This window comes from Oxyura jamaicensis, chromosome Z (assembly GCF_011077185.1).
Source record: "Oxyura jamaicensis isolate SHBP4307 breed ruddy duck chromosome Z, BPBGC_Ojam_1.0, whole genome shotgun sequence".
Classification (NCBI taxonomy): domain Eukaryota; kingdom Metazoa; phylum Chordata; class Aves; order Anseriformes; family Anatidae; genus Oxyura; species Oxyura jamaicensis.
Genome location: NC_048926.1, coordinates 27,997,430 through 28,024,820, shown reverse-complemented (window position 1 = coordinate 28,024,820; position 27,391 = coordinate 27,997,430). Strand labels below are relative to the sequence as shown.

At 37.5% G+C, this 27,391-nt stretch overlaps 1 protein-coding gene across 3 annotated transcripts in view; it reads right to left on the bottom strand.

Annotated features, from left to right (window-relative positions):
- The window catches only part of DOCK8 (dedicator of cytokinesis 8), a 92,520-nt gene that overhangs the window by 50,608 nt on the left and 14,521 nt on the right, over positions 1 to 27,391 (bottom strand). The window contains exons 1-14 of one of the 3 annotated variants that reach the window (XM_035309082.1): positions 25,522 to 25,537; positions 25,155 to 25,259; positions 20,820 to 20,995; positions 17,847 to 17,918; positions 13,845 to 13,968; positions 13,084 to 13,296; positions 12,475 to 12,560; positions 11,786 to 11,852; positions 11,266 to 11,415; positions 10,549 to 10,629; positions 9,612 to 9,771; positions 8,844 to 8,983; positions 8,530 to 8,623; positions 7,451 to 7,613 (exon numbers count right to left, since the gene is read on the bottom strand). In XM_035309082.1, the coding sequence (XP_035164973.1) occupies positions 7,451 to 7,613; positions 8,530 to 8,623; positions 8,844 to 8,983; positions 9,612 to 9,771; positions 10,549 to 10,629; positions 11,266 to 11,415; positions 11,786 to 11,852; positions 12,475 to 12,560; positions 13,084 to 13,296; positions 13,845 to 13,968; positions 17,847 to 17,918; positions 20,820 to 20,947 (1,478 nt within the window). In that variant the 5' untranslated portion in view covers positions 20,948 to 20,995; positions 25,155 to 25,259; positions 25,522 to 25,537. Of the gene's footprint in view, positions 1 to 7,450; positions 7,614 to 8,529; positions 8,624 to 8,843; positions 8,984 to 9,611; positions 9,772 to 10,548; positions 10,630 to 11,265; positions 11,416 to 11,785; positions 11,853 to 12,474; positions 12,561 to 13,083; positions 13,297 to 13,844; positions 13,969 to 17,846; positions 17,919 to 20,819; positions 20,996 to 24,101; positions 24,258 to 25,154; positions 25,260 to 25,521; positions 25,538 to 27,391 lie in introns of those variants that run through there. The other 2 variants (XM_035309080.1, XM_035309081.1) reach the window with 2 other exon arrangements.

Here is a 27,391-nt window from a genome sequence, read left to right as displayed (position 1 = left end):
GCTATATGCCACTTATGGTATTGGAAACAAAACTTGATACTTTCATTAGTTATAACTTTAAATCTTTCTTGAAAAATTTCTCTTGTTCTATTCTTTCTAGGGGAATCTTCAGAAAAAAAGTGGCTGAAACTGATAATGTAAATCACAAATACTGTACTGACCTTACCAGGCACTAAGTAGAACAGATGGCATAATAACAGAACTTCAACATGTCATGTCCCAAAGGTTGTATATATATCATATATTGTATATCTTAGAACAATTTTCTTCTAATTTGGACAACAGTTTGAATATTTTTTCTCATGTTGCTAAAATTAAGAGTCAGTGGTCAGACCACATTAAATTTTAATTGAGAGTGATTGTCAGTTTAGTCTGTCCATTAGCATTGGTGTGAAAACCTTAATAAACATTCCATTAATTTTTTAGTTAAAAAAATGTTACTAGAGGAATGGAGTGGAAGGCTGACCCTTAACATCAGATTCCTGAAGATGGAAATCACATTAAAATTATGAAAAGAAAATATATCTTCCTAAGCCTATATGTGATCTAGAGCTTAGAGTCAAATCAGACAAAAATCTTAACAGCTTTCTCTCCAGAACCCAGTTATTCTATACACATCATTAAATTGTCTTCCTGTTGCTTCAGAAATTAAATATTACAAAAAAGTGGTCAATCACATAATGCGATTGAAAACCATGACCAAAGACACTTCTTAAGAGAGATATTGTGAATCATAAAAAATACCAAGAAAATAATATTACCTATCATAATAATTTTCTAGTGTGCAAACATAGAGAATTTTCTGACCCACAATTGTCTACTTCACATTTTATTTTTCAGAAGTTGGTCTTAAAACAACTTTAAACTTTTCCAATATGAAAAGCAAAGAGATTATACCACCTTCTGAGGTCTCTACACTCACCTTGCAGTCCTCTGCCATAACTAAACCCAGTGCTCCACTGATAATAACCTCAATTCCTTAACTTCCTGAGTAGCAGTGTTATTTAAGGGGATAAAATGAATGGATATCCACCAGGTATTGACTATTGCAATATCAAGACACTGTAGTAACAAGATGGTAAGTCATACTTAAGGTTTGGCCCTGTCACTTGACTGAAGTATGAAAAACTGAAAAAAGAAAGGTAGCAACCATGACTTAAAGATATATTTTTACATCCATTCACCATCCCAGAACCTTCAGTTCCTCCAGCTTTGTAAACCTAGGTGAAGTTCTATCTCAAAATTATTTGTAGTGAATCCCTAATAATTAAGGACATACCACATTTTTACACTATAGTCAACCTATTCAAAATATGGTGGTATGGCTGAGAGTTGTGATAGCATAATGTTAGCTTTTAAAATTTCAGTTGGAAACTCAAAAAAACTTAATGACCATAGGATTCAGCAGTAAACCTAGCACACAAGATTTATGCAGCTAGGAGCCAACAAGTGGAAGTTGGATTTGTCTAAATTGATTCATTGATTGCATTCCCCACCACCACCTCCCCACCCTCCACAGATCCTGATCTGGGAGGCTAGAATTTATACTGACAAACTGCAATGCTCCTCAGTGATACCTCTTCTCTAAACTGTATGCCTCAATGTATCTATCAAGCAAGAATAGAAATGCATTGAGATAAATGATGTGGTCTCTGCAGGAAGCCCTGCAGAGCTAGGCTAAAGAAGTCATCTGTCTTACCAAATGGGAAGACAACTATTACTACCACCAGTAATCCAACACCTTAACAATTCTTGGGTGAAGTTCAAGCATATTCGTTTTGGTGGAAAGCAAACAAATGGTCTGAAGGGGAAGGCACAGTGTCCTGAGGTCAGCAACGAGATCTGCAAGCTTGGAAAGGATTTTTTTCAGTTCTGAGAGTCCTGGCTGAGAGCTCTTTACAATAGAAACAGATTCAGTCAGTGTCTCTCAGGCTCACACTACTGAACTAGGGTTAGTATCAGTGATCAGAGTAGCTTCATGATTTCTCTCCAACACCTTCACACAAGACCACAGTATAAGCCATGGCCTGCTGAAGTGGAGCTGCAGCAAGATCAAAACAGTGAAGAGGATTATTCCATTCAAAACCATCTGGAAAGGTAGATGCCTCATAGTAGTTGTTTGTTTCATGTTTTCAGTATAACTTCTCTCTTGTGAGGATGGTGAGCATTTGGTGTTGCACTAACTGGTAGCAATAATAATAAATGAGCAGTTCAGTTTTTCTGGAAGTGCTTGACAGAGTGCTCTTATCTTAACATCCTAGAGTAGAAGCAATAGTCATAACTTTTACAAGACACAGAAGTGGAAAAAAGAAATAGCCTCAATTCTGAGGAATCAAACCACAACAAATTCCCAGAACTGACTGAACATAATATACAAATATTAGTGCAAACCTTCTGATGTTCCTGCATAATAGGCATCCTGCTGAGGATGTGACCATGCAGTTGGAGAATATGAGATACAACAATTAAAACAAGGTTTTGCAGAAGTCAGTGGCAGAATTGGAACTGAATTTAGGAAGAGCCATTCAGTCCCGCATTTCTTATACTTCAGGATGCTGCTTGGACTGAGATAACTACATGTTAAATCCATGTAGTCTTTAATTCCTGCAGGTCTCTGGAAGACTCAATTTTACTTGCAAAAGACATGAACACTAGTTTCTTTGGTCTACATTATGAATGATTTACATTTACTTTCTGTTAATTTCAAAGCTGACTTCAACAAGATTTTCTTGCTGATAGTGCTCTTTTGTTTCCACACATCAGACTGAAGAAATAATACTGAAGCTGAAGAACAAAGGCATCAAGAATAAAACACCAGCTATATTTGGAGGCAAACCACAACATTTATATAAGATGTGACACTACGTGGTAGATTTTAAATAGTATAAAAGTGCTATAAAAAGTAGTATAAAACAGAATGTGAAAACAGATACTATACTAATGATTTTCATATAGAGCAGCTATTCAAGACACCAAATTGTCAAGATTTGGTTAAATGCTACTGCATTTCAAATCATACTTGCTTAACAGCCAACTCAAAACTCTGTATTTATGAATCTGATTTATGATGTTAAATTACAATTACACAAAATGTTTTGAACAACCCCCAAAACCCCTCTAATTAAAGTACTTACCTTTTTTTTAACCTTTTTTTTTTTTTTTATTTTTTTAATAATAAAACACTTTTCTTTAGAGATTTTTCTTTCATCTGGAAGCTTAGGCAAATACATATTTTATTCAGATTCTCTGCTCAGTGAATATGCAATGTTTACCATGCCATGGTGGCATGTTTTTTTCTGTGTCAGTACTACATAACTAATTAAGATTGTCATGAAAAATGAGCTGTCTATGGGAGCGGGGCATGTGCTCCCAGAACGCTGCTTGTGAAGTTTTTGTCTTGTTTCTGCTTTGTTATACACTATCTGACAAAGTCATTTTTACCTGAGTAATAAGAGGACATTTTATGAAACCTTCCATGAAAAGTCTTACTTCCCCCTCCAAATCTCATCAATCATAGACTCATAGAATCATAGAATCATTAAGACTGTAAAAGACCTCCAAGATCATATGGTCCAACCGTCCCCCTACCACCAATGTCACCCACTAAACCATGTCCCCAAACACCACATCCAAACTTTCCTTGAACACCCCCAGGGATGGTGACTCCACCACCTCCCTGGGCAACCCATTCCAATGCCTGACTGCTATTTCTGAGAAGAAATGTCTCCTGATTTCCAGCCTGAACCTACCCTGGCACAACTTGAGGCCATTCCCTCTAGTCCCATCACTAGTTATCTGTGAGAAAAGGCTGACCCCCAGCTCCCCACACCTTCCTTTCAGGTAGTTGTAGACAGCAATAAGGTCTCCCCTGAGCCTCCTCTTCTCCAGACTAAACAACCCCAGTGCCCTCAGCCGCTCCTCACAGGACTTGTGTTCCAGGCCCCTCAACAGCTTTGTAGCCCTTCTCTGGACATGCTCCAGGGCCTCGATGTCCTTCTTGTAGTGAGCAGCCCAAAGCTGAGCACAGTACTTGAGGTGCAGCCCCACCAGAGCCAAGTATAGGGGGAAAATCACTTCCCTAGTCCTGCTGGGCACACTTCATGATATAAGCCAGGATGCCGTTGGCCTTCTTGGCCACCTGAGCATGCTGCCAGGTTGTACTCAGCCAACTATCCACCAATATTTGCAGGTCCTGCTTTAGTAGTAACAGGGGAATCACAGAGCATCATTTACCTAAAGTCTTTCCTCACTCAACACTAGTCAAAGACGGGTGGAATGATTACCACAGAAAAGCCTCCAACTAACACTGCAGACTGCAGACTAGAGCAAATCTGAGCACACTGCCAAGTGGTGTGCAATTAAATGAAATAAAACAGGAAATAAAAGCTTTTTCCCCCCCCTCCCCTTAAAAATCATTTAAACACTAGGCACTTCCCCTATCAAAGCACAGACTTTCCATGCCTGGTTAAGCTGAGTTATTGCTGAGGTGATGGGACTTAACCATCCCTCTTTCTCAGAACCAACACCTCACAGGGGCATTAAGCATCACCATTTTCATTTATACTTCACAAGAAAATAAAATGATAAACAAACTTTAAATTATATGTTTTTTCCTATTAAGAATATAAAGAAAGGTATTGAAAGAAATAAATCTTGGAATGTTTTGACGTTTTCAGGGAGCTATTTTTATTAAAGAATTGTAGGTACACAAGAAAAAGAAATGTTCAATTTCTCAATGCACAAAGAAAGTGGGCTGGCTGATCTCTCAGGCATAAATCAGAAATAGAATCACCTAAAATAATGGCATTACATCGGTATAAAAACTAGCAAGAGCAAAGTTCAAAGAGTACTACAGAGGACTCTGCTTTTCCTACAATAGAGAAAAAACATTTTTTTTAAAAAAAAAAAAAGTTTTTTTTTTCCCCTCAGGTATCTTACACTGGAAAAAAAAAAAAGAAAGAAAGAAAAAAAATAAACTAAGTCTTTGAATCTCTTTTAAACATCTAGGCAACAAACTGAAGGTAGATATTTTATTAGTATTGTCTGGACATGTGCAGAAGTATTATTATGTTAGTAAGATCTTACCAGACTGTTTTTTTAAAAGCTTTCATTGATTTGTTATTCAAATAGATTTCTGTATGTAACCCTCTCCTACATTCATGGTAACACATTAATAGGAAACAGCTAATAAATTCATCCATTTTTCACTCTTTTAATACCTAAATCCATAGCACTGGTAAATAAAACTGGTTTGTAGACTTACAGTCAAAATTAGGAAACATTAAACTGACTTCAGCACACCAGTAGGCTGTCACAATCAATTCAGTTATGACTAAGTGCTAGCACATTGTTATATGAAGCTATGGTTCTACTTCTATGATTCTATGGTTCTTGAGTTAGAGGAAAGAGAATAAAATAACATAAAAAACTTCCTATCTGGCTTTGTTCAAGTTCAGAGTTAACTTTGCGGAGGATAGCTTCGTCTCAAGCTCAGAACAATATTCACCATGGAGAGAACTAAACAAGGAGGCTTGGATGGTGGTTAGTTTAAACAGGTAATTGGCCTATACTCCCCATCAACACTTATGCTCACCAAAAGGAGCACTGGTGTGATTGCGTATATGGTGTAGGAAAAGCATCTCAGACACAGATAGGTTATTCTAGCTTGTAGGAAAAGGAGGTGCTTTCAATGTTGCTGCACAAACCCAGGTGCTACTTCCTGGCCCCATCAAGTCCACGTTTTGTAAGGTTTGCAAAGCTGCCTCATTTGACTTTCTGCGGAACTATTTCTGGAGTTCAGAATTATTAACTATTTCAGCAGCCTTTATTGGCAACTCCCCTGTCTGACTCCAAAAATGGCTGCAGCAACAAAGCTGTCAAAACACAACCTTGCATTCTGGCATTTTTTTTACCTTTCCCCCAGTGTATTTAGAAAGCTGTCTCTGGGGTTAAAATGAGGTATTAACTGATTGAGTTTACAGTTTACAGTATAATACTATTTATGGCATGTCTGTTGTGTCATCACCATTGATTCATTAATTAAGGTAGAGATTACCTAAGGCAAATATACTAAATAGATCTTCTCTTTATTACTACTAGTTAGGTGGGACAGCATCCATTTTGTTGCCACAACTTTTACTTAATGTGAAAATCAAAACAGAGCTCAGAAAAAAACTGAACAGGCTATTCATGCTGGGTGTGAACAACTGTTGAGCAACAGCAAGAGTTTCCTCTAATGTGGACGTGTTTATGCAACAAAGATGCCTAACTACTGAAGATGTGTGGAGACACACCAACTTGCTTCTGGAGATCCACAAATTATTTTTTAACATGGTGACTCTGGTATTCAGGATGTCTAGCTGCAGAAATTTACCCTGGTGAGAATTAAAGAGAATATTCGGTGTGGACTCAATCCCCTTTCTAGCTCAGGAACTCACAGTGGTTACCAATGCTTTTTGTTTTCAAAAGCAAATCTTTATACACTACAGGGCTCAACACTGGAGCTAGAAAGAGCTGCTCATTTCTGGGGACAAACAATGAAAAGGAAAGTTAAAACTTCAGCCTTTTTTTTTTTTTTTTTTAATTAAAAAAAGTGTTGTTACTCAAGTTCATTTACGTTTGCATTTTCAATTGTATAAAAACTACTACTGCTTTCCTTCTATGTTTTCACTAACAAAATGGTCACATGAAAGTATTTTTTATCTTTAATACTGCAATAAACACCTTTTGAATTGTTGTTAGTTAGCTATTTCCAGTATCACTACTTATTAGAACACTATGCTGCACAAACACAACGAAGCACATTCTTTTGACATCTGTTGCTTCTTGGAGACTCAGATATGTCAGACCACTAAGAAATGCTACTGAGCATTTTAGTCTCCTTGAAACAACCAGAGCAGATTTAATGAAATAAATGACATAGCTTAGAGTCCTTGTTCAAAGTGAAAAAACACTCAGAGCTACACATTACTTCCTTAGATGGCCAGATGACTCAAACTAACAGTAGTAATTATCAAGAGCATATATCAATGAAAACTATGAATGTTAAAAATAATGGTAATAGTAATAAACACAGAAAAGGAAAGATGATTATATATATGTATATATATATACAAATATGTCAAGTATATGTGTGTGTGTATCAATTATATATGTATATATAATATCTATTTCAATATATATATGTGTCCATTATATATATATATAAATATATATGTCAAGTCAATGAAAGCTGATACGTTTTTGGACATTATAGAAATATTTTGCATGGGACAAGGTAACTACATAAGTAAATAGATCATCCAGCAGGTAATACCTTGTAATGGCTAACAATTTTAAATCATCAGCATAATACATAGTTTTAAGCATTTAAAAAATGTATATTTCTGAAAAAATAAATCGCAGTTATCTTTGCAAATGGATCTTAAGAATTAAAGAAAAATAATCTTACCTATAAATGGTATGGGGAACATACACTTCTCTAATTGGGAATTCCAAAATCTCTTTGTGAGGACGACTACGGTTTTCTGGAAATGGCTTCACTGGTAGTAATTCTGGTGTCAGGCAGTAGCCAAGGTTTTCTGGAGCTGGGGAGATCTCCAGTTTAAGTGTTCCTTTAAGGAAATCATAATATTTCAGCAAAAAAATTATCAAAAATAACTAATATATAGAAGTAAGCAGAAGTAAGAACTGGATCTTTGGTTTGAGATACATAAGAATAAAAAGCATGCATGTAGAAGGAGACACAGGGAGCTGAAAAAAAAGGTGCTGTCTAGCAGAGTTCTGTCTCTCTCCATGAAGATTCTGGTTTGATTAATATCTGCCAAAGTAGACACCACCCAATAGGAACGACACACTTGCTGTGGTCAGCAATTAAATGATTACTACTGATAACATTGACACAAAAATTAACCAGGCCTTCAATTTAAGTTTTGGTAAATGAAAACTTCTGGGGGAACACAGCCATTTCTGGCTATCAGCTAAAAAGGCAAAAGAAGCTTTGTGGTCAGTTCATGTTTTCTGAGGTTCCTCTATGATCCAGAAGAGTTCAAGCCATAATTTATGTAAAAAGTAAAAATCAGCTGGTCAAGTGTTTGAGCATACCTAAACTCTATCTCCACATCTCTACTTTGTAAGCTAGCACTGACCCAAATACAAGATGATATATGTACACATTTTAATCTCCTTCTGTAAAATATGACCCATTAAAAAACACTGCTGGGAAATCTCCTTTAAAAGCACCATCTTCAAAAGCTTGAATAATAATAAAAGGCATCCAGTAAATAAACTGTAAATTAGGGAGGAAAGCAAATCACTGTAGAGTATCAAGCTAAATATGAATCTTCATACCCACTCATGTGGACCTGAGGAACCCTGAGAGTTCCACAACAGTATGCTATAGAGTTAAAAAAAAAAAAAAAAAAAAAAAAAAAAAAAAAAAAGTTTATTATATGTTGGGGTTGGAGTTGACAGAGCAATTTAGAGGAGAAAAGTACATATATTCTATTTTATCCAAAATGAATTATGTACCTGGTAAAGTCTTAATTCTTCTCTGCAAGGAAGATGATCTTTTGAAATCAGCTAAAAATTTGAACAGATCTTCATCACTAAGCCTGTCACCTTCCTACAGGAGAAAGACAAAAATCAGTATTCTTATAACAATACTCCATGACACTGAGAAAAGCTTCTGAGTGAAACATAACCTTGAGGCATCCAAAGCAGGTGGGTCACTGCCAACAGCTATTATCGTCTGTACCCCCACTAACATCACTGGGTAATTTTTCCCAACACAGCTCACATGATACATATGAAAAATGTCTTAAGCAATCAGAAATGAAGAGTACCTGTTTAAAGAAGGTGCTGAGCGTCAGAGAGATTGTTTTGAAGTTTGATGCTGGATAACTGTCCTCAGAGCTAAGACTTCTCTCAGAAAGTCTTCTTGCCTGTAGCAGTGTTGCCTTCTTGTCACTAGTTGATCCTTTCCCTTCAAAAGGAAATTAAATAAAATACCATCTTGCTTTGTGTTGCTTCCATACAAAGACCATAAGGATACACTAGAAATCCATGACTTCCTACTAATGTCAGAGGACAGAGAACAGTACCTACAACTTTAAGCTTTTGCCTGTATTTCCCACTACTTGCATTTCAGACTATGCGATATAATGGAATGCCAGGACACACCTAGTGGAGTGACATTATTTCTGCTGCAGAGCACAACCTCATTCAAATTTTTACTTAATGTGTTTTATAACCCCTTTTGGTCAATGTTGGGTGCAGCTTAAAAACATTACCCATACGCTCCAGAACCTAAGATGATAATGTATTTTGATTCCTATGTATTGCAAATGGACTCCCTGTAGTAAAGACACTTTCCCTACTACAAAGCCAGCGTTCAAGCAAAATTGGGTCTAAAACACAGAAAAATATTTAGAATACATAAAAATACATAAGCAGAGATGAAATAGTGAGAATATTAAATTGTATTTGAAGGCTGAGAAAGTGTGAACTTGAATCTATCAGTCATTCTTGAGGCCAGAGTGAGTGACATTGTTTCCTATGCATAGAATCACCTAAGAGTTGCTTTGTGTTAGTTAGAAAACTTAGATGACTACCATTTAAACCTTCAGTCTCAGGTATTTCTCGTTCAAGTGTGGAAACATTGAAGAAATTAGTTAGGCTTATGGGAATCCAGGCGAATGGCATTCTGTATTTCCCCAGCCGCTGACAGAAGGATTCAGCTTGGGCTTTCAGTTTTTCAATCTTTTCTTTTGTCTAAGACAAAGAAAATAATGAATGTGTTAAAAGCAATAGTTAGTTGAACTCAGTAAAGAGGAAAAAAAAAAAAAAAAAAAGAAATTATTTACAGTTAGTAAATTGCACTCTTATCTTGTGTTTTCTTGTTACATCACTGCCAGGATCATAGTTGTTTTAATTTGTAATTCACTTCCCATTTCTTTTTAACAAGTTCATTTTTATTATCAAAAATGAGTATGCAGATCTTCTTGCAGTGACTCTTATGTCCATCATGAGCAAGCACAATAAAATGTAAGCAGGTTTAGTTCCTTCAACAGATACACAAACAATATTCTGCTGAAGGTGATATCTAAAAGGTGAGAGATGTGGTGGGATTCTAGGAAACACTATCAGTCTGCTCCAGGGAGGTAAACGACCGTGCATTCCCTGAATAAAGCTCATGAACTAGACACGCACACGCCACAACGGGTTATTTGTCTATCCAAATTAACAGCTTGTCTCTCAGGTACAAATATTTGTATTTGAGGTACATTTTGCATTGTCATCTGTTGCGTTAATCCCTAGCTGCTTTGTGGCTCAAGACTTTGGAATCAGTACAGATTTTCAAAGCGGTCAGGAAACAAAAAGCCTTCTTTGTGTCTTGTCTTCTCCTGACTTCTTCATGTCAATCAAAGACACCAAATTGCTTGTCCCATGGATGCACTAACTGACTTCGTCTACAATGTTCTTTGGATTCTGTCCTATTCCATGTGTGTGCATTTTTGATATAAACATTCTTCATGGTTGTTGACTTACCTTGCCAGCCTCACTTTCTTTAAGAACCATGTAGGGTTCTGCACAGTCTCCAATTTCTCCTTGCTGAAGTACTTTTTCTATCTACAAAAAGCGGTACAATAAGACACTCAGAAAGAAAAAATGTCACCATAAATTGCTTCTCTAGCAATATGAAAGAGCCAGCCTAAATTTATAATACACAACTCTTAAAGCAGTCTTTATGGACTAATGCACAATGAAACTTCTCCCAATTTTCCATCTGTTTAGTTATAAAGCAAAAAACCTGTATGTGACAACACTGTCCATCAAGTACTCCTGAGTTTTCACTGAAATAGAGAAAATTAACACATTCCAAATGGAACAGTTCAGGCTAACTAAGTTTCAGATTTAAGTATACAAAACAATGCAAAGTGTACTAAATCAAAGGCCTTCCTGCCCTTCTTCCCCCTCACCCCCTAATATTATTCAAAATTTAAAAATGACTTATTTCACTTTACTTTAAATTTTCCTAATAAAGAGAGAGGAAACTACCTACTGGAATTATAACACAGGGTATTGATATAACTTCTTAGTTTGGGAGTGAGATATACCTACACCTGTATGATTAAAACTTATCAGAATACCTCCTCTCAGCTATGGGAAACTCATGTTTGTTAACTATATGTCAGCTCCACAAACTCAGACAATAGGCACAGCTGGGAACAGGAAGCATGTTGTTTAGGTAGCACTGTAACATACCTTTATTACTAGATATATATCCGATGAGGGATAAGTGACAGAAAATACTGCTGATCTTGCCTGAGTAGACAGGTCAATGGAGGTTGTATGAGAACGCAAGAATCCTCTTAATGAATCGGGGTTCAGGTCACAATGAAAATTTTCAGAGATCTTGAAAAGAAAAAGATTTAAAATGTATTGCAAAGTAAAAATGCATTGAATTTTGTTTTAACATAAGTCAAAAGAAGTTAACTTGAACTACAGGATAAACAATTGCAAGTGTGATAGTTTGAATAAAAAGAAACCTGGATCAGGCTGCAGATGTGCAAAAGTTGTATAATTTTTGTAAGCTATTCTAAATAGCTTTTAGAGTTAAAATATATAAATAAGAGATAAAATCCAAGCCAACTGAAAAAAAAACAAACAGAAGACAAGATAAATGTCCTAGAATTTTCAAACAATAATGAAATTAATCTGAAAAAAGTAAATGAATGAACAATTATTATTCCATTCCTTTTTTTAAGCTGTAGTGCACACTTACCTTTTTTCTTTCTTTTATATCATAAAGTGCTATGCATGCAAACAAAGGTTCAATCTCTATATCAAACCTGTTAAGGAAAGACACGCAGTATGCTCATTAATATTTTACTCCGAAGACTCTGCATAACAACAACAAAAAAAAGTGGGGATGTATTTTCACGGATATTTCCATTAGGAAGCGAGGAAAAATACTTAGTTCCAGAGTTTGGCTCTCCCAAAATTTGGAGGATTTTTTTTTTTTTTTAATAGTGCCTTTCATTAGATGATTTCAAGAGGGGAAAAAAAAAAAAAAAAAAAAAAAGGAGTAAACTGCTGTCAATGTATTTTCTAAATTGGTCTGGAAGCTGGTCTCAGATATCAGTTAAAATGATCATACCATTCTTGATTTTTTTTCTATTTATTAAGTCCACTAACATGTACAGAGATCAATCTAGTTTTACTCATAATGTATAACCGGCATCATCTCCAAATCCTTTTCACCATGACAATATAAAGACTTCTGTAAATATGGATAGAAATAGTTTTCTGCCAAAATTACACATGGCAAGAACAAGCAAGCATGTAAATGCTAGTTGAACAAGAAACATGCAGTGCAACAGGTCTGTAGCAATACAATCAGATAAATTAGGAAACCGTAAATGAGAGTTGTAACTGAGGCCTGCCAGAGCTGGAGTATGTAAGGATACTTACTTCAGACACTGCAGCTTTACCAAAATCCTGTTACCCAGGTGTTCCTTTGGGCGATCTGGCACTGGTCGTATCTCCACTGCATCTTCCTATCATTAAACAGTTATTCTATTCATATACTGTTAAAGTAATTGTAAATTTACATGCTTACATAACAGCTTTATGTGATGTAATTTGGCTGCTGCTACAAAACAACATTCCCTCACTCAGCAACCATTTCACCTCTTCAGCCGGAAAGAAAATTGATATATATTCCCAAATACCTACACTACTGACTGTCATCTGGTGTGGTTCCCAGGCATGTGTTGCTTGTTCTGACACAAATATTTTAACAGAATGTGGCTTGTCCCACACCAAATGAGGATAGCAAAGCCTCAGGCAATGCCACGAGTCTGGTACAACCCCTTGAATGCACATACAAAATAGCTTGTGGAGCCCGTGGTGGTGTTCCTTCACTGTGTTATTATCCAACCTACACACGCAAAAACAGAAGAGGCAAAGATCCAGGCCAGGAGCCCCATGTCTGAATGTGGAGTAAGCGTCCATCAACTTGCTGGGAATGCCCCACCCCAGCAAAGCACAGCTTGTGCACGGGAAGTCCTCGGAGCTCACCTCATCCACGGCCGGGTAGAGGGCGAGGAGCTCAGCGTGCCTGTTGGTTCGCCGAGCTTCTTCATTCTGCCTCTCAAACTCCTCGGCGCTGACGTGCCGCAGCAGGTTCTCCAGGCGGGGGTCGGGCTGCAGGCTGCGCAGGTCAAAGTCGCAGGAAGCCAGGGCAGTTCTGGAGGTGTCCTCGGGGAGCATGTGCACATGTCTGGGCCCCGTCTGTTGGAAAATGAAGGCACAGCAAAACCTCTTATAGGCCACTGTGGCTTGGACATCGTGAGGTTTCTCTTGCCTATCTTTCACCTCTACCAGGAGGCCCAGCGAGTGGGAGATGATGGCAGTCCACCACTGTCCACCACTTTGTGTCTCTCCACATGCAGGGGAACAAAGAAAAGGGCAGTTCACCTCCAGTTATCAAGGTGGACTTTGCTGAAGTCAAAGCAGAGCAAGCTGAGGTGGAGAGCCATTGTAATTCTTCAGGTCTCTGAGCCTGACTACATCCACGTTGAGAACAAACAGGCCAGGGGACCTCCACCAGCACATAGCCCGCTTTGTTGCTCACACTTCCCTAATCAGGGGGTGGCAGGGGGAGTTACACAGCCACAGCAGCCTGTGCACTGATACCTCCATGCTCTACAAGCAACGGTTACAGAAACTCCTCATAAAGACAGGCTACCTGCTACAGAGATCCCATTACACTGCACCTTGGCTTCTTTAGAGGGAAGCTACTATATTTGAAAACTTTTCCCAGAGAAAATAAAAGATACCTGAAAGCTTGCTTCACCAGAGTCCAAAGTTTCTGATTCAAATGTTTGCTTCTGAAGACGCTTGTGAAAATCTTTTCGGGATCCCTTATTTTTCAGATTACAAGTATCTGAATTCCCTTGGTTCCTTTCAGAGAGAAACCCATGTCAGTCAGGATGGAGCAAAGAAGGAATTAAGGGAAAACAAAACAGAAAAATAAAAACCAAAAATTAAGTAATTCAGCAAATTAAGTATATAAAACTATTTATTCTTTTCAAACAATCTGCTAAATTCTGTAGTAGCCTTTTTGGAATCGGTCTCCTTAGTTACAGTATCCTGCTCTGTTCATTTTCCTTTCCATAGCACTTACAAAGCAACATCTAAATATCTCAGTACTTTCATAAAGATGTCACAATATGTAACTATTGATCAGGGAGACACCTTTTTATTATATTTTGATCTGATGTGTATTAATTTTAATTGTTTTTGAATTTTAATCATTTACCAGTTCAGTGCAAATGAAAACCGAACTCATAAAAGAGACAACCCCATCTGTCCTTGGTTAGGACCTTGTTTTGGAACTGCATTAATCATCCAGAGTGAAAGGCAGGAATTCAACACAAGTTTGTTTTGAGACACCTTAGCATCCATAAGAGGTTTTGTTGATTTATTTTTAACTACCTCTAGTGTCAATCCAATGATGAATGCAGAGATTTGATTACCTGAGATCACACTTTCCCTCTGAGGCACAAGCTACACTAAAGACACCTTTCCCCCAAAGCATTCCTGGAAATTTATTTATTTAACTTATTTTTAAAAGGATGGTAGCAATTAAAACTCACCATGGGGCAAACTCTGTTTTTAACAGACATTTATATCATCCATAGCTCTCCAGAGCAAGTTCAGCTTCTGTCCGACGAATCTTTATCTCTCAAGTTGACAACCACATCCTTTTCAGACTTTCTCAATACAGTGGAAAACTTTCTATGAGTACTTTCTCCCCCCTTAATTTCTTTGCCTCCTCCTCATACCTGTTTTCAGAATAGTGCCCCAGCATACCATGAGACTCCCAATAGCAACCACTGGTTTTCCCAGCACTGGAGCATCTTTTATGCTATCTTTTTCTTTGCAATTTTTAATTGTTTACTTTGTTAGCCCTCAAAGGTCAGGTTTTTGGGAGGGCTCAGACTTGGTGAAGTGTCTGAATTCAAATTTGCCTCACCTGAAACAGTGAGAAAATAAAACACCCCAAAAGTCTTTTCATGCATGTGTACTTTTCTGGCTTCATTCACATTTTTGCATGCACACATAAGAGCAAAAATAGCCATGTGCTATTTATTGTTTGCTGCATGTACTTGACTGCTCAGTGCCAATTTGTGTGCAGAGACAATGCTGGCTCTTTACAGTGCACTCAGAGCCGCGCTGTGTGAAATCACGTGCACCGTGCTCTGCACAGCGTAAGTAGAGAGCTTGCAAAACCCGCCAGCTTCTTTCTGGTGACTCACTGTGGATCACTTCTGAGAACTGAACCAATTTCATAAGCAGCCCTGGAGGAAGTCTCCTCACAGCTCTCGGAAGCTGCTGCCTCCCTGCACAGGTGGCAAAACTGAACAATGCAAATCCTTTATGGCCAGCGGGAGATGATCCACAGTGCATGGCTGCTGACATACCCCCACATCAGTAAAACCAGTAGCTGGGTGACTGGGCACAGCACGATGACAGCAAATATGCCGGCCTGCCCAGTGCCACATTGCTTCTGAGGAAGGGGGCATGAGCACATGAGGAGGTGAACAGGAAGTGCTGCAGAAAACTGGAGCCCCAGAAAGGCCTTTCTGAGGAACTGAACAGGAGGGGCTGCTGGGGAGAGAGCCCACTGCCACACTGCATCCCCGAGAATCTGGGGATGGGCTCCCCTGCACAGCAAGCATGTGCTGAAAGGTCCCTTCACATTTAACATGTGAAATTGAATGAAATGAAATAAAATCAGATAAGAGAATAAAAAAAGGAGAGGAGGACAGGACAGGACAAGACAGGGACCAGGATGGGACAGGACATAAAATAAAATAAATAAAATAAAATAAAATAACTAAAAAAACCTGTAATGCATAGATACAATTCTCTTTGTTGAATTACACTGACCCCAAATGCAGAAATCCTTCACTGGATTCTATGTAAAATAGTTTTCTTGGATGTATCACTAATAATCCAATGAATACTGCCAATCTCTCTTTTTTTTTTTTTTTTTTTTTTTTTGGTCCTGGGACTACACTTCCTTTTCCTATACCCTTAGAAATCAAACCATGTAGAATTTTCAGGGCATGAAGAGGAAAGAGATGGTCCACATATATTTATCCCTGTTCTCATTCCTTTTAGTGTTATAAAATAGCAAGTTAGAATAAATCAAAATTAGTGCATCCTGGTTATTTTAGCAACAAATGTAATAAAAACAGGAAATGCACTTTCCTTGCATTGTCAATTGTACAGCGTATAGTTTTGACCTTTCATAAAGTGCTCGCATTTTCAGTACAGGGGCATGCTCTAGTACCATCTGAAAATTTAGCCATGAGCAGAAATCTGTCTTGTTTCTGCTTAAGGAGATTCTTTAAATCTCCTGTTTTCTGACAAGAAATTCAAAAAGTTTTGGAAGCTGTGGTCTTCAGGAAATCTATAGTATTTGCAAAACATAATCACAAAAACTATATATAGAATCATAGAATACCCTGATTTGGAAGGGACCCACAAGGATAATTAGGTCCAATTACTGGCTCCACACAAGACCACCCAACAATCTGACCACATGTCTGAGAGTGTTGTCCAAACGCTTCTTGAACTCCATCAGGCTCAGTGTTGTGCCCACTGCCCTGGGCAGCCTGTTTCAGTGCCCGACCACCCTCTGGGTGCAGAACCTTTCTATTGTAAACCTATAGTTTACAATAGTAATCAAAGAGCCTGAAAGTACTAAGACTAGACAGCTAACAGCTGTATATTAAAAGCTTGGTATGAATGAGTAGAGTGAAAACTGACAAAACTCAAACTCCAATAGTCCTTTTATAAATGCACAAAACTTAAAAAGAAAAAGAAAAAGAAAAAGAAAAAAGAAACGAAACACGATTTTTCAAGCATCAGATAAAAGGAGAAAAAGAAGGGATAAGAGGTCACGATGAAAGGTCAACTACTCACCACATAAACACTAAGTAGACACTGAAGCTATTACAGTAGGAGAAGAGATTAAAAGAGCTTGGCTTGTTTAGCCCATCAGTATAAAGTTGGGGAAGGATATGATTGCTGTCCCTCGGTCTGCAAAGAGGCTAAAGAGTAAGGACAGAAGAAACAGCAATGGTCTAAGAAGAAGTGGCACACATGGCTATGAAAATGTTTAGGCTGGGACCTAGAAAATGACTGCAACTTTTAGATGAGTCAAGTTTTAGGACAACTGTGGTAACAGCTATTACTACTTACTACTAAGATACTGCTTTAAAATGGAGATGAATCAGATTAGAAACGTATTAGGTATCCCAAAAGCAAGGGATTGACCTGACACCCACTTGGACCACACAGTTGAGGAATAAAACTGGAAAATATTTGAATTGATTAATTTGTAATTTGTTCATGAATTTATGACACAGAAATTTTAACTACCAGGCATTCAAGAACTAAGCTTTTTTTCTCTGAAGATAATATTCCACCAAGTATGTTATATTTGCCAATTAATTGACTCCTGAGAATGCAAGGAAGCACAATGAATGTATCCTGAATTAATCCTGATTTAGATAAACCATCATTACAGGCACTCGATGAAGATTACTTCTTGATTAATTCCTAGAGAACCTGAATATAAGAAACAGTTACAAAAATATTTAGCCCATCAGCTCAAATAAAACAGTACAGTAAAACTACTGAGAAGTCAGTTCTGGTCTTCAGTCACTGATTCAAATTATTTTTAAAAATTACTAATAGCATGCGTCTTCTCTCTGTCAATTAGGATGCAAGATATTTTCTACTTCATTTACTTGTAGGTAGCTTACTTTCTATTCACGATCAGCCAGTCTCGGATATACGTCTGAACACAATCTCTGACATGTGAATCCAGTTCAACCCTGTGGAAAAAGCAACACATGGTAAATATTTTAGTAACTAGGTCATGCCTTAAGGACAGAGGAATTTATCTAAACATGCTGTTCAGATAAAGGCCTCATTATTAGTTTTCTCCTGTATATTTATTTATTGCTAAGCTATTGTTTGAGTTTTAAAGAATATGTATATTGTATGAGTACCCTAATGCAGGTTTCGGTTGCTGTGTTTATAAATTAACAAACATACATTTAACAGAGATAACCACTTGCCACATTATGCATTTCACAAATATAAGACTGGTGTTGCTATAAAGTACTGTAAAATAAAATAAAGTATACCAGGTGCCCATCTTTGTGTTTTTCCAATAGAGATACTTTTCCAGAGGCCTCAGCTCCTGTATTCTTGTAAATACACAGTCTCTTTTTAAGTCTTTGGTATAACTTTCTTGCAGAAATTGAGAAAATTCCAGAAATGGACCTTAAGCATTTAATCAGACGGCTCAAAAAAACTGTGAGATATGAAACTATTTTACAATTTTATGATTCTAAAATGTCTCATCTAATGTAGAAAGTTGTCAGTGCTGCCTAAAAGGCTGGATACTGATTTTCACTGAAACATTATAAGCTATAGTAAATTTTACTCATGATAAACGTGCTGTCATGATGTTGTAGCACAATTACCCTACCACTATTCTGAAGGAAGTTAGTGACCTGTACCAAAATGGCTTGTTAGCACTTTCCACCCGGTGCTCAAACGGATTTGCAGCCCAGGCTGGGTAACAACCGAGTGGGGTTGAGACCACCACATGCCATGGGTGGGCTGAGGCAGCACGTGGTGACTTCCTACATCAGAAAGACATGCTTTTGTCAGCAGCCAGCATATTAACCTCATCTGGTTGGTGGTGTCTGCTTCCTGCTTTCGGCACAGGAAGATACTGAAAGCTGCATGCAGATTTTCAGTGTATGCCTTTCCCAAGCGCTCACTTCCCTAACATGCGATGCATCCTTGAACAGGATTTTCCATGTAATGCTAATATCCATAGGGGCTGTGTAAATAGCTAAACAGGGAGCTGTTGTATAAAAGAGTCTGCTGGATGTGCATTTGCTGCAACTGTATCCCCAGGCTTTGCCACAGATTCCTTAAAGTATCTTTTAATACCACTGTGGTGGAAAAAGGTAACTGCTGTTTTAAATAACAGTTATATTGGGACAGGGTCCTGGAAATGTGTGCATGTATGGGAATCATTTTGTCTTTTAAAATCAAGTTGAATAACAACTTGAGTTGTTAATAACAATAAACTTAAATCCACTTACTCACTTGTTGTGAACAACAATAAACTTAAGTTGGATTTTTTTTTAAACTATTTTCATCCTGTCTTCTTGTCTTATTAGTAGTGTATTTATATACTGAATGTGAGCTTCAAGCAACAAAATGTTGTCTTTTTAAATCTGTTCTCTTTCCCCAGCTACAAGAAAACATTAATTCATAAGAAAGACCAGAACATTTTCTATGAGTGACTTCATGTGCAACTTTAAGTCAAAATCACATTTTGTGCAATTTTTACAAGATCTTGTAAGATCTGTATGATTCAAAGAGCTCTCAGGATCTGCATGATTAGTGTGGCACCTTCTCTACCACCTTTGCTCTTCTGAACTTCCTGAGAGTTACATTAGGCCAGGAAGGAATTTGCTGGCTGAAAATCCACCTAGGGGGACTCAGCTAGTCCAGAGACAGTGAAAATCACCTGAATTGTCATTCCCACTTAGCCTCATCACATTTGGTGTGCTGAGCAGAAAGAAATGAAGGCACACGATTGTTGTATAGTGCTCAATGCAGCTAGCTGGTATAAATTAGGACATGCTGTTACATCTCTTGCAGGAGCAGAGGGGGATGCAGGTCTGCCTTGAGCCCGGACACAATACGCTAAGCCTGTTCATGCCTTCAGCACTCAGGTTCAGCACAGCAGAGAACATAGACCACGTTCATATGGTTATATCATGAATACACTGGAAGGAGCCAAGCCGCATCCCAAACACTCCTACACAGTTAGCCATCTTCGCAAACACAACAGTTTGGGGCTAAACTGGTGCTGACTTCAGGTTTATCTGGCTCTTGCTGCTTGCAAACCTTGCTACACCTTTGTGGTTCCACTCGAGAGTAACATTTACGGCCAAACAATCCTTGGAGAGTATTTTGCGTACAGTGCATAGGACTCTCCTAAACCACACTAGAAAATTCTCCAAGGCAGTACATTTTCTCATTCTGAAAAATTCTTTTGCTCATATCTTCCTTGTTTATCAAACCACCATAAGTATTTCCAGGATAGATAAGTACCAGCATCAACTCATGCTAACTATTATAATTTAAAAAACATTGAAAATAGTGGAAAACTTCCTAATTATTTTGATAATATATACCTCGGCTCAGAATTGACTTCTACACTAGAAATTGACATTTTTTTTCTTTCCCCAAACCTTCTGAATATTAAGCAAAGAAGATACTGAGAAAAAGAGTCTTAGTGATCTGATCAATGCCATGTAACACGTAGCTGGTGGGAAAGAAAAAAAGGAAAAAAACCTTGGCCCTATGGTTACTACATGATAAAAATCAACCTCCACCTTCAAGAGTCACAGCTATAGATTTTTTTTTTGTACTACCCTCCTGCCCTTCTTCCCTCTTTGTCCTGGTCTACCCCTACCTCCCATCTGCAGCTACCAGCCAGAGCAGGAAGTTGTCTAAGTTCTTGCATAACTTTAACTGTGCCAACAGGCCTAACAGAATCAATGATGAAGTTCAGATGTTTAAAGCTAAGCAAGTACATGATGGCTGGATGGATAGCAGAGTGAGGTGTCTGGACCAGTATCTTTACGCTCAAAACTATTTTTAAACCTGCGGCATTTCAGAGAGAGAAAAAGTCTCCTTACCCATCTTCTGGCATAGAAGGTTGTAAAGTCCTGCACTCTTTGGGTGTAAAGACAACGTCCAAGTCATCTTCAGGAAAATCACCAAGTTCATGCGCCAGTTCTGAGTCCAAGTTGTTCAGCTGCATCATTAGGAAGCCTTCAAAATCTAGTGGGTCTACTGCGTCATAAAAGGAAGGCTAAAGAAAGAAAGAAATAACTTTGTTTTAGTAACAGGGGTATTTATAATAGTGTAACTTAGGCTTCCTTATTTCATTCTTGTCATTGTCCCATTTTTATTAAAAACAAGGAAGAGCTATCTAGCCTAATGTAGTGTGCCATTGCATTGAATGCAGGGAAAAGTTGCTAACAAAACATGTAGCTATAAAAGAAATGATGAAACAAAGAAAGAAAAAATTTAATGTAAAACAAAAACAAAAACAAACAAATGAAACTGCTAAATCCAAATTTAGGAAAAAAAATAATAATTCTTTTTTTAAGCTTTCATAGATGCTGGTAGGAGTAGTGCTGTCTGAAGTACATTCTGGATGCCCGCAGATGAACTCTGATGGATCCCTGTGAAGCACACCCAGTCCCTCTCGTCCAATCTATGGTGTTCATCGGAGCAGAAGCAAAAAAAGCAAAAAGCAGCAGAAAGCAGGAAAAGCAGCAGAAAGTAGGAAACAAGGGCAAGGCAACCAACATGACAGTGGCCAGCTGGCAGGGAGCTGCCAATGGACTCTGAACCATGTGTGATGAAAGGCACTAGCAATAACAAGACTAAGGCAGTAAGTCTGGTAGGTTACACTGAGCTAAGTGCCAGCAGCATGGCTGCCATCATGAATATGCTCCTCAATTGGAGTGTTGTGCCTGAAGGGTACTGGCTATTAGAAATGCTATGTGCTTACAGCTCCAAAGTTGAGGGCAAGATTTACCCAAAATAAGAAGAAATTTTTTTCTGTCTTTGAATGTTGTTGGTTATAAATTGTTCCGGATTTTAGTTTTACTTGAATTTTAATTTTATCAGATTTTTCAACAGTTAGTACAATAACTATATAACATATTACATGGAACTACTAAAGTAATTATTACAAAGTTAGATAACCACCATTTCTATGGCATGTGGCATTGTACCTTGACAGAGAACAGGAGTATTTGATTCTATTGTATTAGCCATTCTTACACAGAACATTCAATCCACAACAAAGTTCAAAAAGTGCAAGCTCTGCTGCTGGTACACGCTGTGAAACTGCCTGGCTCTTTTTATTTGGTTAGTCTCAAAAACAGAAGCAGGAAATGTTGTTTGATATAATATCTAGAATTGTTACACATAAATGTAACTTCATATATTACTTTTAATATATTTTTTCATTTGTAGATAAAAATGACATTTATTTTCACTTTCTATATGGTCAATAAAAATAGATTGTATACGTGTAGAAAACAAAATATCTGTCTAGTTGTGTGCACAGACCAGCATCTCATATTGTTGACTGTCTTGCCAAATAACTAAGAGTTCTAAACAGTACAGATTTAGAAAACTCTGGTTTATGTTTTGTGAGTTCCAGAAAGGCCATGGAAACCTAAGTGCAGTAATATCAATGAAATATAATTAGAGCATTAAAACAATAGCACTGAAATACCTTATTTACTAGGAGAAAGAATTTTAGTCAAAAAATAGATATCAAATCATCCTTGACTGTGAAGAACAAGGACTGTATAGCACCAGCTAGCCCAAACACATTTCACACAACGGCTTCCTGAAGCTTCCAACAATAGTTAGTCTGAAACTTGATAAGATAATCTATCTCTATGCTTCTGTTGATGGGGTGTGGGACAAATAAGGCACCTGAAGTCCTTGATAACAATACTGCCGTTATATGCAATGTTGCTGTGACAATTGTCTCACCCAGGGTATAATCTCAAGCTATTCTCTTTACATTTCTGTCTTCTTCTCCACAAAAAAAATCTGCAGGTCAAAACCATGAAGTTTTCACTCATTATCACTGAGACCTACTCATGGAAACTCTCATGGGAGTTGGCTGGATTTTCACTCAAGTATGAATTTACTTCTGTAAATGACAGTGTCATACTCAGGAATTTTACCTCAACTGGCCAATAAAGAGTTCTGAAACTTATGAGAGGTACAAGGGTGCACAGCAGTAACAAAGGTCTGGGTGGCTCTGAAAATGGCTCACGCTTACCATGCCACATCAGATCAGTCATTGTAGATAAGGAGATGAATTAAAAATGGTTAGTGGTATAGCTACAAGTATCGGAGGCTTATTAGTGTTCCGGAAACTTAAGTGAGGAAGTTATTCAGCTAATGAAAATCCAAAAACATCACAGAAAGTGAAGCATATTTTGGAGAAATACTTTAAAAACATCGAGAAGATGCTAAGCATGTTAAACATTTGTAAAAAATAGATGTGGCAAATGATGCTGTGGAGACCATCGAGCACACCCCCCAAAAACCCACATATTCCTCTTTTATAGGGAAACCATAGTGGTCTCTACATGAGCAAAGTGTCAGAATTTGCCCATCTGCCTGTACATTTAAATGATCTATTAAATTATCTGAAAACAGTTTTGGAAAAATTTTTCTCATTCTTTGCCTTTCTTACCCAAAAGGAAAACCTAATGCAGACTGAGAATACTGGGTCAACAGTTATGAGTAAATAGGAATCTTTATTAGCTATTGACTTTTCATTAATAGTCCTAGGACAATATTCTTGAAGCCCATTTACTGTACTGTCCTGCTAGTAGGTAAAACATTATGTGTTAATGCATAAATATATATTAGCAAACTGTACAAAAAATAATTTGCAAAAGATTAAAGCAAAACACAGTTTAAATTATATATATATATAAACACATATTATGTCCTTTCAGTTGCTGAAGATGTACTGTTTTGCATGCAAAATAATGTTGCTTATTACAATATAATTTTCAATTAAGCATTGCATTTCCTTTCAGATACCACACTTTGTCATTCCAACAAGTCAAATACATCACAATTCATTATGTCTTGTAACTTTTTCTAGCTGAAGTGATAGTAATAATCTTTAATTAGTGGAACTGTGTGCTTTTGACTATTGTGAATGGAAAAGACGGTGAAAAAGGTAAATATAGGTGGAGGGTAATGGTCTCCCTAACTGTGCAAATTATCAAAGGAAACAAAGAGAGATACTGTTTCAGTCCAGAAGCCTACACTCATATTCACACATCACAGAAGTGTGCAAAAAATCATTCTAAAAAAAAAAGAAAAAAAAAAGCAAAAGCCACATATCATTACTACAAACATACCTTTTTAAGGAGGATGGACTAGAGGCATGTAGATTGTGACAGCGCACAAAATGGCAGCTACGGTGCAATACCCAGGAAATGAAATGTAACCGAGTTTCTTAAGAGCAAAAGCAACTTTATGCATGCAGAAGAGAACCCAGCCTCCACTGTCGGAATAACCACAACGAACAAGTCAAAGCACACCACAGCATTTCAGATTAAGGAAGTGAGTAGTGGTGGGAGGCCCTGACACACAGGAAGTAAACGCTTACATCTAGTGTTTTTCATTTTTCACAATCACTGGTGCATAGAGACTTTTTCTGCTCCCACTTATTGAGTGTCACCAAAATAATAATAATAATAATAATAATAATAATAAAATCTCTCTTTTTTTTTTTTTTTTGTTTTGGTTTTTTTTTTTTTTTTAGTGGCACATCATGTTTGCAGAATCCCCGTCTTCCTTAAAGGCAGTTAAGAAGATCTGGTATTTTTTCCCTTTGTCTTAAATGGTAATGGGACAGGGTAATGTCATATGGTCTGATTTTGGGGGAGGGGAAGAGGATTAACTGTGGAAGGCTGAATTTGGAGCCACATAACCATTGACTCAGGTCTGTGCCAATCAGGCACACTTTGGCATTTCTCACTTAGCATGCTTACTCAACTCACTGAAAGGCAGACTGGCATGCTGTCTCTGCTGCTAGCTCTGGGAACTGTGAAATAAGACATGCTAGCTGAACCTCCACCTTTCTTTTTTTCTTTTTTTCTTGTTGATCTCCTTTTGCAAAACACCTGTGGCCACCACACAACGTGTTTACTTGGTTGTGGAGTTGAACATTTCTGGCAAGGCAAGGCAAGACTGTTATATATTCCAACACTAGCTATTTAACTTTGATTCTCAGTAGTATGCAGAATGACTGTCTATTTCAGATTCCAAGGACCATTCCTAGTTCTTTCAAGTGTGTAATATCCTCAACTTACCAGGAAGCATTTTTAACAGCTTGAGGCACAAGACAGGTGAAATAAAGATGGCTTAAGATACCAAACTTGGACATAGAAGACAAACCCAGAACTTACCAGATGAAGAGTAGAAAAACCAGGGGTGCTTAAACTTCGTTGACAGAACTGCGCGAAGCTTGGTTGGAGAGTAAATTGCTTTCTTATTTCTGCAGAGGAGTACCTTTAATTAAGCAGAGAAAACCCTTATAATTACAGTTATACGCATACATATGTCAAATCCTAGACCTCATCCAATCTAGCCTCGTGTCCCAGTGTTTAGAAACATATTTTGATTATGTTCTAGATTCCACATGTCTTGTAATTCACACAAATCTCCAAAAAGCACTTGGAGTCCTAAGTAATTAATATTCTGACACTCTTTCAACACATTTATATCCTTATGTATCCTTGCTACTGGGAAGGATTATGCAAGAAAGAATTAAATTGCCCTTAAGTGAAGTATGACTGCAACTTGTGGCAGTGATCCCTGCAGATTTGTTTCTTTAAAAATGAATTAAAGAATAATAGAGCAAGGAAAGAAGAATGAACATCAGAGAGGAATATATTTTAATGAACTAGTAATTGACCAATGGATAAAATCAAAATAGGACTGCTCATTAAACCATACAAGCACAGATTTATGCTAATAGTTTAGACTGTTCTGAACAACACAAGAGAAACCCAAGCATGAATTAAAAAAAACAGTCTGAACTGTGTCAGCTGAACATTTGAGGAAAAGACAACTTAAGTGCTAATTAGTTGATTTCAATGGGAACAAAAAGGCCAGTACTGAGTTCTTCGGAAATCCCAGAGTGATAATACAGTTGCATGTACCCAGAGTGCAAAACAGAGTAGTTTGCTCATTCTTCAAGGAAATAAATCAATAAATATTTAATATTATTTAAGACTAATCAGACATGAAGTGAAAAGAAAACATTTACAATATATTTCTCCATGAATACTCAGGACAAGATTTTCAAAAGAAGAAGAGGCAATTAAGCAGATCCCAAATCTGAACAAAAACCTTCTGGCAGCCAACCCGCCAGGACAACCAACACTGAGACAGGAAAACACAGGGGCAAGAAGACCTTCTCTTCTATATGAGACTCTCTTCCAACTCCAGCAAGCATTGGTAGGTATCTTCAAACTACCAGGTGCCACAGTCTCCTTATTTCCTGTGCACCTTCTCGCCTCTTGGTTTCCATGACTGCTTGACCTATTCTGCCACACGTAGTTTCTGGCTACTGCTGTTGTTCAGACATATGACAAAAACCAGATTCTGCTGAATGCAGTTTTACTCTCGTTAAGGGACAGGCATCTCAGAAAAGGTATTCAATTTTTTGGCCTTATTTTCAAAGTATAGATGCATAAGATGCATAACTAAGAGTAGGTGCTTGAAGGTCAAGGCCTGGCATGAATGGGACTTGACTGCACTCTAAAGGCAGCAGCAATGGCAGACAGAGCAAGGCCAGAGTTACAGAGAAGAAAAGGGATCCATTTGGAAGAGAAATTCCTTGTCAATACTGGTATCCCAAATCTCAGGAAGGACAATTTTTTTTTTTTTTTTTTAAAGGTGATTCAATAATTATATAAGAAAGAAGCAATGGAGGGAGAGTAAGGAAGTCTGCAGATTTCCTCATTATTATTGCCCTATTTTGTAAAGCAAACCTGTTTGTATATCAAAGTTATTTTTTTTTCATCTTCCCACTACAGACAATCTCTGATCATGAATGTATGTAACAAAGCATAAAATAAACCTCAGATTATTAAAAATTATGATTTTCCTTTGAACAGAGTAAGTCAGTTTCTATCCCATGCAGAAATACCTGTTACTGATGTAAATAAAAGTCTAGCAGCAGATGTATTCATAAATCTGTGTTACAGTGTATTGCAGAAGCTGCTGCTAGGGAAAAAAAAAAAAAAAAAAAAAAAAAAAAAGTAAAAATTACACCAGATATGGGGTCATTTTTGAAAAGGAAATGGTATGAACTCTAATCCACAAAAGAGGAAGCATGCATGTGGACAGTGGGGCTAATTTGCTGTCTGGTAAAAGCCTGTGCAAACCCAGTTAACTGAGAGGAAACAAGTTTCTCAAAATTAGTTCCAGAGGCTCCCCAGTGTGCAAAAGAAAGAATTTCCAAAATAAATCTCTTCAACTGAAGAATAAGCCCATAATCTATAAAGGTGAATTTCAAAAGGTTTAAGAGTAGTTTAATTGATTGATTTCACATTTTCTTATCTCTGAAGAATGAGAGGAGAAATAGAGTAATAGTTACAGAAGACAGCAGGTTGGTTTGAACTGACACATAAATGAT